This window comes from Aquarana catesbeiana, linkage group LG08 (assembly GCF_042186555.1).
Source record: "Aquarana catesbeiana isolate 2022-GZ linkage group LG08, ASM4218655v1, whole genome shotgun sequence".
Taxonomy (NCBI): Eukaryota; Metazoa; Chordata; class Amphibia; order Anura; family Ranidae; genus Aquarana; species Aquarana catesbeiana.
Window position 1 is genome coordinate 305,702,888 of NC_133331.1, and position 15,645 is coordinate 305,718,532.

General features: G+C 44.4%; 2 protein-coding genes across 2 annotated transcripts in view; both read right to left on the bottom strand.

The window, feature by feature from the left end:
- Nucleotides 1–15,645, bottom strand: part of LOC141105182 (uncharacterized) — a 50,349-nt gene that overhangs the window by 18,715 nt on the left and 15,989 nt on the right. The window contains 1 exon segment of the mRNA XM_073595073.1: nucleotides 2–823. Coding sequence (XP_073451174.1) covers nucleotides 2–823 — 822 coding nt within the window.
- On the bottom strand, nucleotides 2,209–4,272 carry LOC141105490 (uncharacterized). The gene is made up of 6 exons (XM_073595346.1): nucleotides 4,146–4,272; nucleotides 3,194–3,317; nucleotides 3,008–3,075; nucleotides 2,710–2,859; nucleotides 2,456–2,605; nucleotides 2,209–2,361 (listed from the first exon to the last, which is right to left on the bottom strand). Exons 2-6 carry the CDS (start codon nucleotides 3,276–3,278, stop codon nucleotides 2,209–2,211), a joined length of 606 nt encoding a protein of 201 aa, XP_073451447.1. The 5' UTR covers nucleotides 3,279–3,317; nucleotides 4,146–4,272.

Below are 15,645 nucleotides of genomic sequence, written 5' to 3' on the forward strand. Positions count from 1 at the left end.
TACTTTTTTTAGGGAAACATTTCCCGCACTCTAAACAAGGGAAAGGACGCTCACCGGTGTGATATCTCTGGTGTACAATAAGTTCTTTTTTGCGATTGAAACATTTCCCGCACTCTGAACATAAATATGGACGCACACCCGTGTGAATTCTCTGATGTCTACGTAGGTTAGTCCTTTCATGAAAAGATTTCCCGCACTCTGAACATGAATAAGGACGTTCACCCGTGTGGGTTCTTTGATGGGAAACCAGGGCTGATTTCTGAATAAAACATTTCTCACAGTCTGGGCATGAAAATGGACGCTCGCCTGTGTGATGTCTTCGGTGTACAATGAGTTGTCCTTTCTCACTGAAACATTTCCCGCACTCTGAACATGCATGAAGATGCTCACCCGTGTGAACTTTCTGGTGTCTAACAAGGTGTTCTTTCCTATTGAAAGAATTCCCGCACTCTGAACATGAATATGGACGCTCCCCCGAGTGGACTCTCTGGTGTTTCAAAAGTGATCCTTTTCTGGTGAAAGATTTCCCGCACTCTGAACATGAATAAGGGCGCTCACCTGTGTGAGCTCTCTGGTGTTGATCAAGGTCTCCTTTCTGAGAGAAAGATTTCCCGCACTCTGAACATGAATAAGGACACTCACCCGTGTGAACTCTCTGGTGTTTAAAAAGTGATCTCTTTGTAATGAAAGATTTCCCGCACTCTGAACAAGGGAAAAGACGCTCACCCGTGTGAATTCTCTGGTGTTCAATAAGGTGTCCTTTTCTAAGGAAACATTTGCCACACTCTGAACAACGGAAAGGACGTTCACCGGTGTGAATTCTCTGGTGTTCAAAAAGTACTTCTTTGCAAGTGAAACATTTCCCGCACTTTGAACATAGAGAAAGACATTTACCTGTGTGAATTGTCTGATGTCTAAAAAGCTCTTTGTTTTCAGTGAAAGATTTCCCGCACTCTGAACACGACAAGGAACTTTCTCCTGTGTGAACCCTCTTATGGCTTAAAGAAGATTTCTGGGGATTAGATGGATCTGTTGACTTGTCAACACTGTGAAAACTTGGATGGACATCTGGAGTCATAGTATGGGATTTATCAGAAGGTTCCCCAGGATTAGAAGGATCCATTGATCTTAGATGGATATCTGAAGTCATAGTATGGGATTTATCAGAAGGTTCCCCAGGATTAGAAGGATCCATTGATCTTAGATGGATATCTGAAGTCATAGTATGGGATTTATCAGAAGGTTCCCCAGGATTAGAAGGATCCATTGATCTTAGATGGACATCTGAAGTCATAGTATGGGATCTATCAGAAGGTTCCCCAGGATTAGAAGGATCCATTGATCTTAGATGGACATCTGAAGTCATAGTATGGGATTTATCAGAAGGTTCCTCAGGATTAGAAGGACCCATAGATCTTAGATGGACATCTGAAGTCATAGTATGGGATTTCTCAGAAGGTTCCTCAGGATTATAAGGACCCATTGATCTTAGATGGACATCTGAAGTCATAGTATGGGATTTATCATAAGATTCCTCAGGATTGTAAGGATCCGTTGATCTAACCAACCAATCAGACTTCACTTTCGGAGAATATTGTGGAATGTCAGTATCTTCTGCCTTACAATCTGGAGATATGATAAGATGTCCCTCCGATGTATTTATATTCCAGAAACACCGTCCATCTGCTGGAAAGCAATATTTATTATAAGTCATATCTGTTCTCATACATCTTGTATTCAGAAGTCATACATCTATGTGCAGCTTTCAAAACGTCCCCAGAGATCTGGCATTGGATTGGGTGCAATTATAACAGAAAACTACAAATAAAAACCAGATCAAAACACCCAAATCATACTAACAGTATTTATGCATTGATGACAAAGTCATAGTGAAGAATGGGACTTGTTCCCAACAAATGAGGAGATACTATACAGTACCATATCAAAGGTCCATCTCCATTCCTCAATATATGGTGTACAGTATCTTCTCGTCATTTGTTGGGAACATGACATTATATTGAGGAATGGAGATGATGTACACTATATTGGGAACACTTAGTGGTGTGAGAAATACATAATTACATTAATCTGGCAACGACTTTTAACTTAATGGACATATGATATATTTCAGTCCATATAATAATGTAAATACATGATTTATACTTAGAGAAGTAGAATTAAAATGTGAACTGTTTCTGAATGTATTGTTTACGACTTACTTGTGTCCATATGTAGAGAAGATTCCTCCTGTTTACTTTCCATAATCATCTCCCCGTCCTCCATAGACTGCTGATCTCCACTCACCAACCTCTCCTCTTCCTCTTCTTTAACCTCAACTTTGACATCTTTCAGTTCTTCACCCTAAACCCCAAAGATTTAAAAATAGGAACAAGTGATTACAATGAAGAATGTTCTCTCATATAATTATTTAATTTTTTTCCCCAGTGCCATCTACCTGATCAGTTTCTTTATAACTGGGGGTTTTCTTGGGAATATCCTGGGAATGCAGAGGACCTCTCTCCTCCATAGACTGCTGATCTCCACTCACCAACCTCTCTTCTTCTTCCTTTTTATGCTCAACTTTGATGTCTTTCCGTTCTTCATTCTAAATTCCAGAGATGATAAAATATAACATCTGGAAACACTGCTGCCAATAATAAGAGATTACATTGAAGAATGTCCAATGTCTTTTTGCCCAGGCCCATCTACCTGATAATTATGTGTATAGTTGGCATCTTCCCATGTAGAATTTTGGGAATACAGAGGACAACCCTCCTCCATAGACTGCTGATCTCCACTCACCAACATCTCTTCTCCTTCTTCTTTAACCTCAACTTTTATGTCTTTCACTTCTTCACCCTAAACCCCGAAGATGATAGAATACATTTATAAAAAAAAAAAGACCAAGAGATTACATAGAATGTCCTCTCATAGCTTAGAACACATTTTTAAGGTCTACATGCTCAGCCCCACCTACCTGATCATGGTGGGGGATGGTGTGACCTACCTGAGTGGAATCCTGGGAATACTGATGACGGGGACAACTCTCTGGTGGGATCCCATTACTGGATCCATCTGTAGGAAACACACACACTGACTGAATACATTGCTTCTATGTGTTTATCAGATGATGGGGGGGATCTAGGTGGACCCTCCGTACTGCTCTCTCCTTTACAATAAAGTCTCCTCTTACCGGGTGATGTGAGGGGCGGCTGATTGTCCATCATGACGTCCTTGTAGAGATCCTTGTGTGCTTCTAAATACTCCCACTCCTCCATGGAGAAATAGACAGTGACATCCTGACACCTTATAGGAACCTGACACACACAATGATACAGTCACCATCCAGACACATCCCTTGTCTGTTACTGGATAATGTCCCAGAATTCCCAGCACCGCTCACCTCTCCTGTCAGCACTACCCTAACAAAGCTTTATGGAAGTTAGATAAATGGTTCTATATTTAGGATATATCTGGTTTATAAACCAGAGGCTCTGGATGGACAGTTGGATAAATGGTTCTATATTTAGGATGTATCCGGTCTATAAACCAGAGGCTCTGGATGGACAGTTGGATAAATGGCTCTATATTTAGGATGTATCTGGTCTATAAACCAGAGGCCCTGGATGGACAGTAGGATAAATGGCTCTATATTTAGGATGTATCTGGTCTATAAACCAGAGGCCCTGGATGGACAGTTGGATAAATGGTTCTATATTTAGGATGTATCCGGTCTATAAACCAGAGGCTCTGGATGGACAGTTGGATAAATGGCTCTATATTTAGGATGTATTTGGTCTATAAACCAGAGGCTCTGGATGGACAGTTGGATAAATGGTTCTATATTTAGGATGTATCTGGTCTATAAACCAGAGGCTCTGGATGGACAGTTGGATAAATGGCTCTATATTTAGGATGTATTTGGTCTATAAACCAGAGGCTCTGGGTGGACAGTTGGATATATGGTGCTATATTTAGAATGTATCCGGTCTATAAACCAGAGGCTCTGGATGGACAGTTGGATATATGGTGCTATATTTAGAATGGTCTATAAACCCATAAAATACGTCAAAGTGACTATGGAGGAAGAGGACGGACATGACGGAGGGATTGCTTGGTGGAAATAGAAAATAATATCTTATCACCTCCTCTGCTGCCAGTTCCAGCAATGTTTCCTCGCTACTTGCCTTCAACTTCTCTTTTTCTGGGAACTCCCTATATATACTCTTACATCACTTCCTGTCTGTGTACCTTATATCACTTCCTGTCTGTATACCTTACATCACTTCCTGTCTGTATACCTTACATCACTTCCTGTCTGTACCTTACATCACTTCCTGTCTGCGTGTTCCAAGTGAGATTGCCACCTTGTGTTGAATATAAATACTGCAGTCTACATTATGTTTCATCTGTGTCCCCGCTGCCTCCTGGTCCATTCCTCTATTATGTTACATCCATGATTACACATGTAGATTTTATTTCAGATACAATCCAGACAATAAAAAAATTAAAACATTGTTTTTGCCTATGTTTTAATATTTATAAATGTAAAACTAAACAATAAAAAACGAAACTTGAAATACAACGTACTGGGCTTAATTCAAACAGTTTTAACACATGTGAAAGGATCTTTTTTTAGCCTTGTATTGATTTTTTTGATTCATTTGCTGGGACTGCAAGACAGGGAATAAAGAGATTGATAGTAAGACTGTCTGTGGTGACGTGGGAGGAAGCCAGTTGGAGGACCCACCGTGGTCTATGTAGAGATAGACTTACCTCTATGCAGTGTGCTGTATAATAGGGTGGGGGGAGGCAGAAATAATAATGTTATGTTTACTATCTCTGTGCATGCACCGGTGTCATATAAACCAAATTCCGAGTTAGGTGTGGTAGGGGGTGACCACAGAGCACGATGTGTTATCTCTACTAACAACGGTGTCTTTTTAAGCAAGGGTGTCTCTGAAAAGCTCCATAGATCTCTGTGGGCAGGAGCCAGAGGTTACCTAGGACAACTATAGCGCCACCCTGGTGGGCAAGAGTGTCTCTGCATGGAGTATTAAGAATGTGCTTGTGGGCAGGGTCAACTCGCCCATGCACACGGGGCCTCCTCCTCCAATGTATGTGTTGACTCATGCCTGGGACAAGGCGGAACCACGTTCATGTTAATTCAAAATTAAGGTGGCGCCCTGTAACTGTATCGCCACTTGAGGTTCTGTACTGTGAACCACTTGGTTCCCATGATGCAGCACACCTTGTCCCTTGGAATGTGACATTTTGAAGGGGACACCCCTATCACCTACATCTCAGTGATGCACTACATGTTCTGCCACATAACAGCGCAACCCTCCTGCGTGTGCGTCTTGATTTGGTTAAGACATTTTTTGTCTCTAATGCAAGAGTTTTTGTATACAACAGTGGAACAGAGACTATATATATGCAGTTCCAGACCAATGGGATGCTGGCCAGATTGTAGTTATGGGCACGCTTGCTGCAGAAGGAAATATCCCTCTTGAGACAGAAGGCCTAAGACAGGATGAAGAACCAGGAGAAACCTTATTCATGAAACTCCCCTGCCTCTAGAGCTTAGGGAGAAACTATTCAAATAACCAGCCTCTATATTTATAACCAGCTTCAATATTTATCACTCTCCATCCAACCCTGGAAAAGTGTCCAGGGGATAAATAGTCTGAAGCCCTGGAGAACTGGGTTCTCTCCCCATAGGAGGGTTCCAAAGCCTGAGGGACTTCTGCCCTTAGCCAGCCCATGAACTATGCAGCTGTTCTAGAGGCATCAGCAGTGCCAGGGCTTAGGGCCTGGATAGACCTTGTTATAAGCTGATTGCAGGACCTTACCACAAGGGATCAGAACTGTCTCACTCACTAGATTGTGTCCAGTGGAAGCTGGCAGCTGTCCTGGGGACTTGAGTAATGAACCTAAATGAATCCCTGCATAGTGTTCTGGAGATTGCACTGGTTAACATCAGTTGTGCATTGTCATAAGGCATCCAGATGCCAAAGGGACTTGACTCATGGTCTTCAGCTGTGAGGTCTTAGACTGCTCAGAGACCTGCCTCATGGTTCCCAGCTGTGAGGCCTTACACTGCTCAGAAAGTTGCCTCATGGTCCCCAGCTGTGAGGCCTTAGACTGCTCATAAACCTAGCTCATGATCCCTGTGATAGAATCACCCAGGGCAGAGGCTTTTGGAGGGAACTGAATGCTAGGCTCTTTCCTACCAACTATGGGCCCTGGCATTTGAGGGAGCTACAAGCATTTAGGAAGTTGTTCTGTTATGAAATGCAAAAAGATGTGATTAAAAAGGCCACAATGGTCTCTGCCAGTGTGGGACTCATAGCAGATGCTGATGCTAATGTGTTTATTGTAAGTAGGTCTGCTATTGTGTGAAGGTGTTCTGTGTTTATACTTATGATAATGTGTATTGTATCTTCTGAGCTAGAAGACAGCAAGTCTGACCTAAAAGGTCAGACATTTGAGTCACCTAGGCTGGTTAAAGGACTAGTTAATTAGCTCATGTTAATTTATGTTTCTGGTTACAGTTTGTATTGTTAGGGTAATAGGATCAGAAGAGGGGAATCTCTCTCTCAAGTGTATAAAAGCCTGTATTCGTGTTCAAATAAACAGTTCCAGCATTGCAGCCAAACAAGTCCTGCCTAGTTCTTGGTTTTTTATATGCGGCTATAATATCTAATATCTATATTCAGACTAGAGGAAGCGGCATATGACAGGAGCACTCAAGCGGAGTGTGGGACGTTCCGTTACAGTCCTCAGCTGTGAGGCCTTAGACCCCATACACACTATTAGATTTTCTGCAGATTTTTGTCTCAGATTTACCAAAACCATATCATATGAGGTCAAACCTTAAGAGTTTCAATATGCATGCAATCAGACAGACCCTTGCACTACATGGTTTTGGTAAATCTAAAGATAAAAATTTGCAGAAATTCTAATAGTGTTTATGGGGTCTTAGACTGCTCAGAAACCTGCATCATGGTCCCCAGCCGTAAGATCTTAAATTGCTCAGAGACTTGCCTCATGCTCTTCAGCTGTGAGGCCTTACACTGCCTTAGACCGCTCAGACTTGCCTCAAGGTCCCAAGCGGTGAGGCATTAGACTGCTCAAAATGTTGCCTCATGGTCCCCAGCTGTGAGGCCTGCATCATGGTCCAAGCTTTGAGGTCTTAGACTGCTCAAAAACCTGCCTCATGGTCCTCAGCTGTGAGGTTTTAGACTGCTCAGAGACTTGCCTCATGGTCCCCAGCTATGAGGCCTTAGACTGCTCAGAGCTTTGCCTGATGGTCCCCAGCAGTGAGGCTTTAGACTGTTCAGAGCGTTACCTCATTGTCCCCAGCTGTGTGGTCTAAAGCCTTGTACACACGGTCAGATTATTGGACGAATTTTCATTGTTTTTTTGTTGGATGCTAGTCTCAAAATCGTAAGTGAAGAGGGTACTCGCCCTCAGAAAATTTTCTGACGACAGAATTCAAAGTCAGAAGTGACATAATGTGTTGAATTGTTTTGTATGTGTTCTTTCATTTCTGAGCATGCCTAGTCTTGCTCTTCAGATTTTTTTTTTGGCAGAAAACCATACTAATGAAAAGAAAAATCGGATGTTGTGGACACACCAGAGCCTGCACATCCAGTTTTTGTCTGACAAAAATTCTTAATCGGCTGTCAAAAGCAGCATACCAACGATCAGAAAATCGGCAGATCGTTCATCGGAAGAAATTTAACTTCAGATTTTCTGACCGCGTGTACGGGCCTTACGACTGCTTAGAGACTTGCCTCATGATCTTCAGCTGTGAGGTCCTTGACTGCGTAGAAAACTGGTACTTGGGTGACTGGCATCGTCTGTACTAAAAGGGAAGAACCAGTGAAAACCAGCAGCCCCTACGAGGGTAGCACCACAAGTACATGTTAAGGATTGTTTTGGGGACGTAATATGTACAGTAAACTGCAACTCAATTTTAAGTCCTGTATCTCTCTTTCATAGGATTATAGGAATAATATTATTATCAATACACAATGGACCCATCTCTCTATAATCACACAACGATTTTATTTTTCCTAAAGAATCTAAAAAATAAAATGAAAAAAAACAACAGCATTTTAATGTTTATAATCGTGGAAAAACCATAAGAATAACAAACAAACTGAACATGTATGCACTAAATAATAAACGTAGTAATGGCCTCCTCTACGTGGGCGTACTTAAGCGTATGCCCGTGCGAGGGTCATGTTTGCCCACATTGGGATGCACAATGCTATGTGCATCCCCAAACATGCAGTCTCAATCATATCCATTGAGACGCAATAGAGGCATGGACACAGTTCTGCTCTTAATTTGACAGCCATGTGAGTCTGGGTCACTGAATGCAGTCAATGTGTGTTGAGGGCCATGTCAATTGGAATCAGCATCTCTGTCCATGTCCCCACTGCGTCCTAACTGAAAAAAATGAGAATGGGTGCAAATGGATGCGCGGAACACTTGTGCAGGCAAAAACACTGCATATTCCAACAGCTCTACTCCACCATCCACACTACATTCTCCAACAGATCTCCTCCTCCATCCACACTACATTCTCAGACAGATCTCCTCCACCATCCACACTACATTCTCCGACAGATCTCCTCCACCATCCACACTACATTCTCTGACAGATCTCCTCCACCATCCACACTACATTCTCCAACAGATCTCCTCCTCCATCCACACTACATTCTCCGACAGATCTCCTCCACCATCCACACTACATTCTCCGACAGCTCTCCTCCACCATCCACACTACATTCTTCGACAGCTCTCCTCCACCATCCACACTACATTCTACGACAGCTCTCCTCCACCATCCACACTACATTCTCCAACAGATCTCCTCCTCCATCCACACTACATTCTCCGACAGCTCTCCTCCACCATCCACACTACATTCTCCAACAGATCTCCTCCTCCATCTGTTATGGAAATGATTAAGAGCTCCAATCGAGCCCAAGGTTATCTGCTGCTGTCTCTAATTTGAAAAGTGTTGATATGCATGCATATAAAAGTAAACACTCTGAGACACGCTCAGCATCGTTACTGTTACACTTCTGATTTATTCAAGGCGGTGTTAATGTTTTATACACACAAATACGTCATTGCTATGTTAGTCTAATAGGTACATCTCATTGGTTAAGATAGTAAAGAAGATGGAGAATTTTCATAACGAGGTTTGGCTGTTTTTGGTTTTATCTCCAGTTCCGCGTTCTTCTGATGTGTGGGATGTAGGGGGTACCCGCCATCTTGAGAAAATATAGGAACAGAGCTAATCTGTATACTTATATAATGAGTAAGGAGAAAAATATGTATGCACATAAGAAAATAGACATTTTCAGATTACTATTATTATTATCTACATCACATTCCTTCACAATACCCCCTAAAATGACTATTTTCTCTTTTCTGTCCCTAATACTAAAGGTCCCACTTTGGCCTGGCCCTTCTCCTCAGCAACTCTTTTAGGCTGTATATAGAATTGGGCAGCAACTGTTCACTTCCCTCCTCGATACAGCTGGAGAGGTGCAGTCAGGCGCTATCTATCCCTAAAACCCTATAGGATTATGAGATTATGGACAGGGAGTGACTGTAGGGGAGTGAAGGGTTTGTCATCTTCCATCATAAGGAGGTCCTCTTCTTCTTGGTGGAGAAATGTAGGTGTGCTATTGTCTACAGCCTTGTTCATTAACTTTTTACAAAAGGTAGAATACAGCATACAATCAGGGCTAAAAGGACCAGGATTATTAATACCGTTACCCGTATCTGGACGAGCACCTTCTGCCACCCACTCATCCAGCTAAAGTATTGATCCCATGGGTCTGTGATACCTGAGTTCTTCAACTCCAATGACAGATCTTCTAATTTCTTTATAGCTAAAGTAACCTTACCATTTGGGCCAGTATTATCAGGAATGTATGTACAACAGGTTCCCGTTTTTTCCTATGATTTTACAAAACACCTCCTTTCCCAGCTAGCACCATGTCTAAGGCCATCAGGTCCTGGAATGTCATGTAGGAAGTGGGGGCTAACTGGTCAGCAATTCCCTGGAGGGCATCTTTAGAGTAATTTACAAATCTCTGTTGGTTATAATATGTGTAGTGTCAGGTCACCTAGAGGCTGGGTGACAGATGTACACCGTTGGGATCAGGAGTGCACCGCAAGTTAGTGGACCCTAGCACTGACTGCTGCGGATTGTACCCTGGGAGGTTCAGGAATCAGGTCTACTGGATCACTGACACAGATCCCACTGGGAGCTTGAGCATAGATTCCCCAGGGCGCGGAGTCTAAGAGCCAGCAGGTGTTCACCAGAGCCTCTAGTGGTGAGGATGGACTGCGCTGCAGTCTGGCTCCAGGTCGCGGCCCCCAGGGTCTCACAGCTCACGGTAGACTACAGGAGAAGAGGAAGGAGGGAGCTGGCTGGAACATCAGAGTCACAGGCAAACAGGGATGGGCGGGAACAGGCCAAAGTCGGTAACAGAAATCAGATGTAGGAAACATAGCAAGTACACACAGAGGCTAACACACAGTGGTTGATCAGCACTGCTGGCTTGCAGTGCACAGGTTAATATAGGGTTCCCTGATAGGGCCTGGGGTGGGGCCATGCTTATAGGAGAGGTTACAAAAGCAGTCAGGTGAGGGTCAGCTGGTCTCTAGAGATGAACACATGGAGACAGGTATGCTGATCGACAAACTCTATTGCATAACCATGACATGTAGTTAATCCAATCTACATTCTTGCTGACAGTTGTTATGGGGATCAAAGACTCAAAACCAGCTTTTACCTGGTCCCTGGCTTTAAATTCATCAGAGACCCCCCTTGTAACCCCTATGACATGTATGTATACATGAGGATCAAAGCTTCCGGAGAGAGCTGCTCGCTTCCTCCTCTGACAGTGTGCTGGGTCAGTGCATGTATCAGGGGTACCTTTGGTTAGGATATGGGGCTTTCTATTTTCATCTTTTTTTTTCTAATGCACTCTGTGGTCGCCCAGTCTGGCCCTGTGTTCCAACCCACTGGCCCCCACAGAAACCACAACTCTGTCCCCAGTAACTGTCTGTGTGGCATACATATATGTCCTTACCGTCAGGGATATCACTGTACCAATGGCATCACCATGAAGGGTCAAACGGACAAGGTACTATGTCACAGTAATCTAAGGTAAAGGCGGTCACATGTGTACCTGAAGAGTTACACCAAAATGTAATTATGTTATCATTTTTGTGATGGCCACCTCCTGGGCCCCTCCCCCCTAGATCAAACAGAAAAAGGATATGCAGCACCCGAAAACACGCTCTCCTGCAGTGATAAGCGTGCATTCAGGTGTTCTTCCTGGCCAACTTGACTGAGGTGGCTGTGGTCACCAAAACTTGGAATGGACCATCATAACTTGGCTCAAGGATCTCCAGACAGTAGTTGGTGTGTTCCTGTATCTAATTCAGGATCTGGAATGGAAGAAAACACCTGGACATGCATTCAGGTTAATTCTCGTGATAATGTGGTTACATAATTAGTCAACACATCAGACTGTAACTGTAACTGTTGTGGAAAGTAACAACCAAGTCTGGGAGCTGAACCAAACAAAATTTCATAAGGGGATAGGGCATGTTTCCCCTGGGGGTGTGTCTGACACTGAACAGGGCAATGGGCTAACTGTCTGGCCAACTGATGTTAGTCTCTTGGGCCATCTTTAACATCCTGTTTTTAGTGTCCCATTCATCCTTTCTACCTTCCCGCTACTTTGAGGGTGGTATGGGATGTGTAGTGCCAACTGAACCCCCAGTGCTGCCCAAATCTCTTTAGTAAGGGTTGTTGTTAGGGCTGGTCCCTGATCTCTCAATATCACCTCTGGGACCCCAAATCTACATACTATCTCACTCAGTAGTTTCTTAGATGTGGTCCTGGCAGTCGTGACCACTTCCACTAGGGCGTTTTCAAATCTGTCACTTCTTGGCACTTGAGAATGATCAATTTGCATCCTCTGGAATGGGGTATAGGGCTTTTGCCAGGTGCTTCTTCTGTGCATCCTGGGTTACATTTGGTGCAGATAATGCATGATCTGCAGAAGCTGTCGGTCAGTGGAGTAACTCTTGGTGCAACACTTGTTGATAAGAGAGTTCATAAAAGTCTTTGTCAAGTGGGCAGCTCCATGTGCCCATTGCACCACAGCTGGGTACATACTCCTGAGTAGACAAGGTTTCTTGTTGCACTCGAATAGTCCATTTCTGAGAGTTGCTCCTCTCCGTTTCCAGCTTTCCTTCTTATCCGGACTTGTTGTTTCCTGTAGTTCTTTTAGATAAACTCTGCCCATTGGGAAAGTCTGTAAGGTAAGCACGGGGTGGTCTTCTTCTACCACCCTGCTGTCCACTTCCCGTGGACCACCAGCTGTCTGTTTGGCAGTTGTATTGGCTCGATGATTGCCTTAAGCTTCCTTTGAGTTCATTTTGTCGTGTGCTTTACTCAGAATAGTCACTTGGGTTGGGAGAAGCAAGGCATCAATCAAGTTTCCACAGGTGTTCCTGCAGCCATTAGGAATCCTCTGTCCTAGATAACAGCATAATCATGGGCAATGCTGAAAGCATATCTTGAGTCAATATGAATGTTGGTTCTTATTCCCTCTGCCCATTTACATGCTGTAGTAAGTGCTTACAGCTCTGCCTCCTGTGTAGACATCACTGGTGGTAAGGCTTCAGCTTGTAGAACAGTGTTTTCAGTGGTGACCGCGTGTCCTGTGTGGTCATGGGGTGACAAGCCAAGACTCTACTCCTCCTCCTTTCCCCCCCTCGAGAAGTGGAGGAAGGGTGGTGGGGTTCAGTGTTTGACAACTTAATAGAGTAATGCTGTCCAGTAGGAGGGAACACAGGAGTCTCAAGTGTCTGGTAGTGGACAAGTGTTTCGGCTGGATCTTGGTTGAATATGGCAACAACGTCATGGGGAGCAAGCAGAACGAGGCAGTGTCCGAGGACCAAGTTCAAAGTTTTGTCAAGCAAGGCTTGTGTAGCAAATCCAGCTCGCAGACACAATAGGCCTCCTCTTGCTACCGCATCCAGCCGACAGGAATAATATCCTATGGGGCGTAGGCTGATGCCATGTGATTGGGTGAGTACACCTGCAGCATGTCCCATGCGTTCGGATACAAAGAGCTTGAGCGTTTTGTCGTAGTCTGGGAGCCCTAGCGCCGGAGGTGGCGCACTTAAAGGCTTCAAACTTTAGATATTTCTTCAGGAGACATCTGGAAGGGGTCTGATTGCAGAGCATCAGTAGGAAGGCTTCTGTAATCCATACTCTGCACTAGGAAATTAGTCCAGGGAAAATGACAGGTGTTGAGCACCACTGCATTTTGGGCTTTGAGGCTCTGCAGCCCTGGTTGGCAAGATAGCACAACAGGCTTTCTGAGGTGACTTCAACAGGGGGTAAGTCAGCTGCACAAAGGAGAAGGTCATCAACATGTTGGAAGAGAATCACTTCCGGGTGTTCCTCTTGTCATGTGTCAAGGATGATAGCCATAGCTTTTGCAAACTGGCTTGGAAAGTTCTGTGCCCCTTGTGGCACAACTGTTTAGGTATGTTGCCGTTTCTTTCCGTGGATGAATGCAAAAAGGTACCAGCAGGAGGGGTGAGGGTGGACACTGAAGAAAACGTTTGTAAGGTCCACCTCTGTGAGGTATTTTGCAGTCAAAGGCATCCACAGTAGGTACCTGGTTCTCTTTTTAGGATTCTCTTCTTGGGGTTATTGTGGTTTCCGGGGCAATGAAGCGCCCTCTTTTAGCTTGACTGAAACTGGTGGCACCTTTAAGTGACCGTTGTCTTCCGGTCCTGTGGACCATAGGCACGCAGGGATTCTGTCAAGTACTTCCTGCAGTATTGAACTTGAAGTTTTTGCTTCAGTAAGTGTCATCAGGAAAGGCTGAGAACACAAAGCAGATGAGTCTTCTAAAGATAGGGGAGTATGTAACTTCATCCCCCCTTCAGGCGTGTCCTGATTGAGGCCTGTAGTCTGGACAACACATCAGCTCCTAGTAGATTCAAGGGACATGTAGAGAACACCACAAATCTGGCAAGCAAATCAGGAAGTGGACTGGAGCGGGGCACCCCATCCATTCCTACGCAGGAAACATCAATAGTGGAAAGGAAAGAATTATTAGGCAGGTTCACCGCCCTCAACACACTTTTGGCTGCACCCCTGTCAATGAGGAAAGTGGTAGGTTTTTCGTCTGGGACATCTTGGGGCTCTGCATTCTTTTCTGAAGTGACCCCGTTTCCCACAGTTGTATCAGGTGATCCTTTTCCTGGTATTGGGCAGTGGTGGTGGACTAGTGTAGGCGGGATCTTCGTCATGGGTTACCATGAGGGGCGTTGGTTTTTTTTTACCTTTTTGATTTTCTATACCTCTGGTCACCAACAATAAATCAGACATTTTCTTTGAATGGTATTCAGGGCGGGCCACCATCAGGCCTTTTCTGATATCCTCTCTAAGCCCTGAAACAAAAGCAGTTGATAACATGTGTGTGTGCCTTTATGAGTCTAGCATGATACTTCTTCACAGACTCCCCTTTATCTTGGGTAATATCTTGGATTGCGGTGGTCTGATCCGTCAACTTCTCCTTTGCCCAGTCCTGGAGTTGTGCACAGAACTCCACGCCTGAGGTGTAGGAAGTGGCACTTGTCAGGCAGGCATCATTGAAGGCCATCTGCATGACTGGCCAAAAGACATATCCTGCTTTGATTTGGCATAGGCTGATCAAGTCTCTCCAGGCAGCTGAGTAAGTTTCTTGTATCTGCACTATCCTGTGGTAGAAGGGAATTGGCTGCTTCTCTGGGTCAGGCAGACTTGTCACTAAGGCCGCTGTTTGTGATAGAGTAAAAGCGACATACATCACTGGTGCCCCTTCTGGTAACCGAGACTGTTGTTGGGGCAGGGTCTGGCAAGAAGCACTGTTCCTTACGGTTGCCAGCATGTGTTTGAGATCCTCTCGGAACTGAGAGTCTGGAGCTGGATTGGGTGTTAAATCAGTGGGTGGCCTTGCTGCCTGCTGTCGGGCTTCCCACTCAGATGCTTCTTCATCATTAACATATCCGGCCTGGGAATGTGATGCTCCCGTATTGGGGAAGACAGGTGTGTGGTATGAACCATGTTGGTTTAAAACAGGGAGGGCTGGGTACAGGCTGTTTAAGCTTACTGGGTGTACCAAGATGGCCGCCGGCAGGAAGTGCACTGGACTGGGTAGAAAGTGAAGGCATGGGTGCACTAAGATGGCCGCCGGGCTGAGTTGTCACAGTGGGTTGTGCTTGGGTGGTGAGAAAGGAGTGGTTGTTAGACGGAGGGCAGTGCTGTCCCTCCCCTCCTTTGTTTCAAGTTCCAACATATCATCAGCTCTGTGATACACATACATAATACAATCGCCATCTTTCTTAACTTCCTTTATCCAATTTTCTTTATCACACAGGATTTTTCTCCCTGTTTCTTCAGCAACATAACTTTCGCCATTTCTTTCAACTTTGTTAACTATTTCAACATCTTCTTTGCAATATCACTTTCTTTTCTCTCGTACAACCAAGGGGTTAATATTTTTCTCAGCGTTCTTATCAGCAAATTCC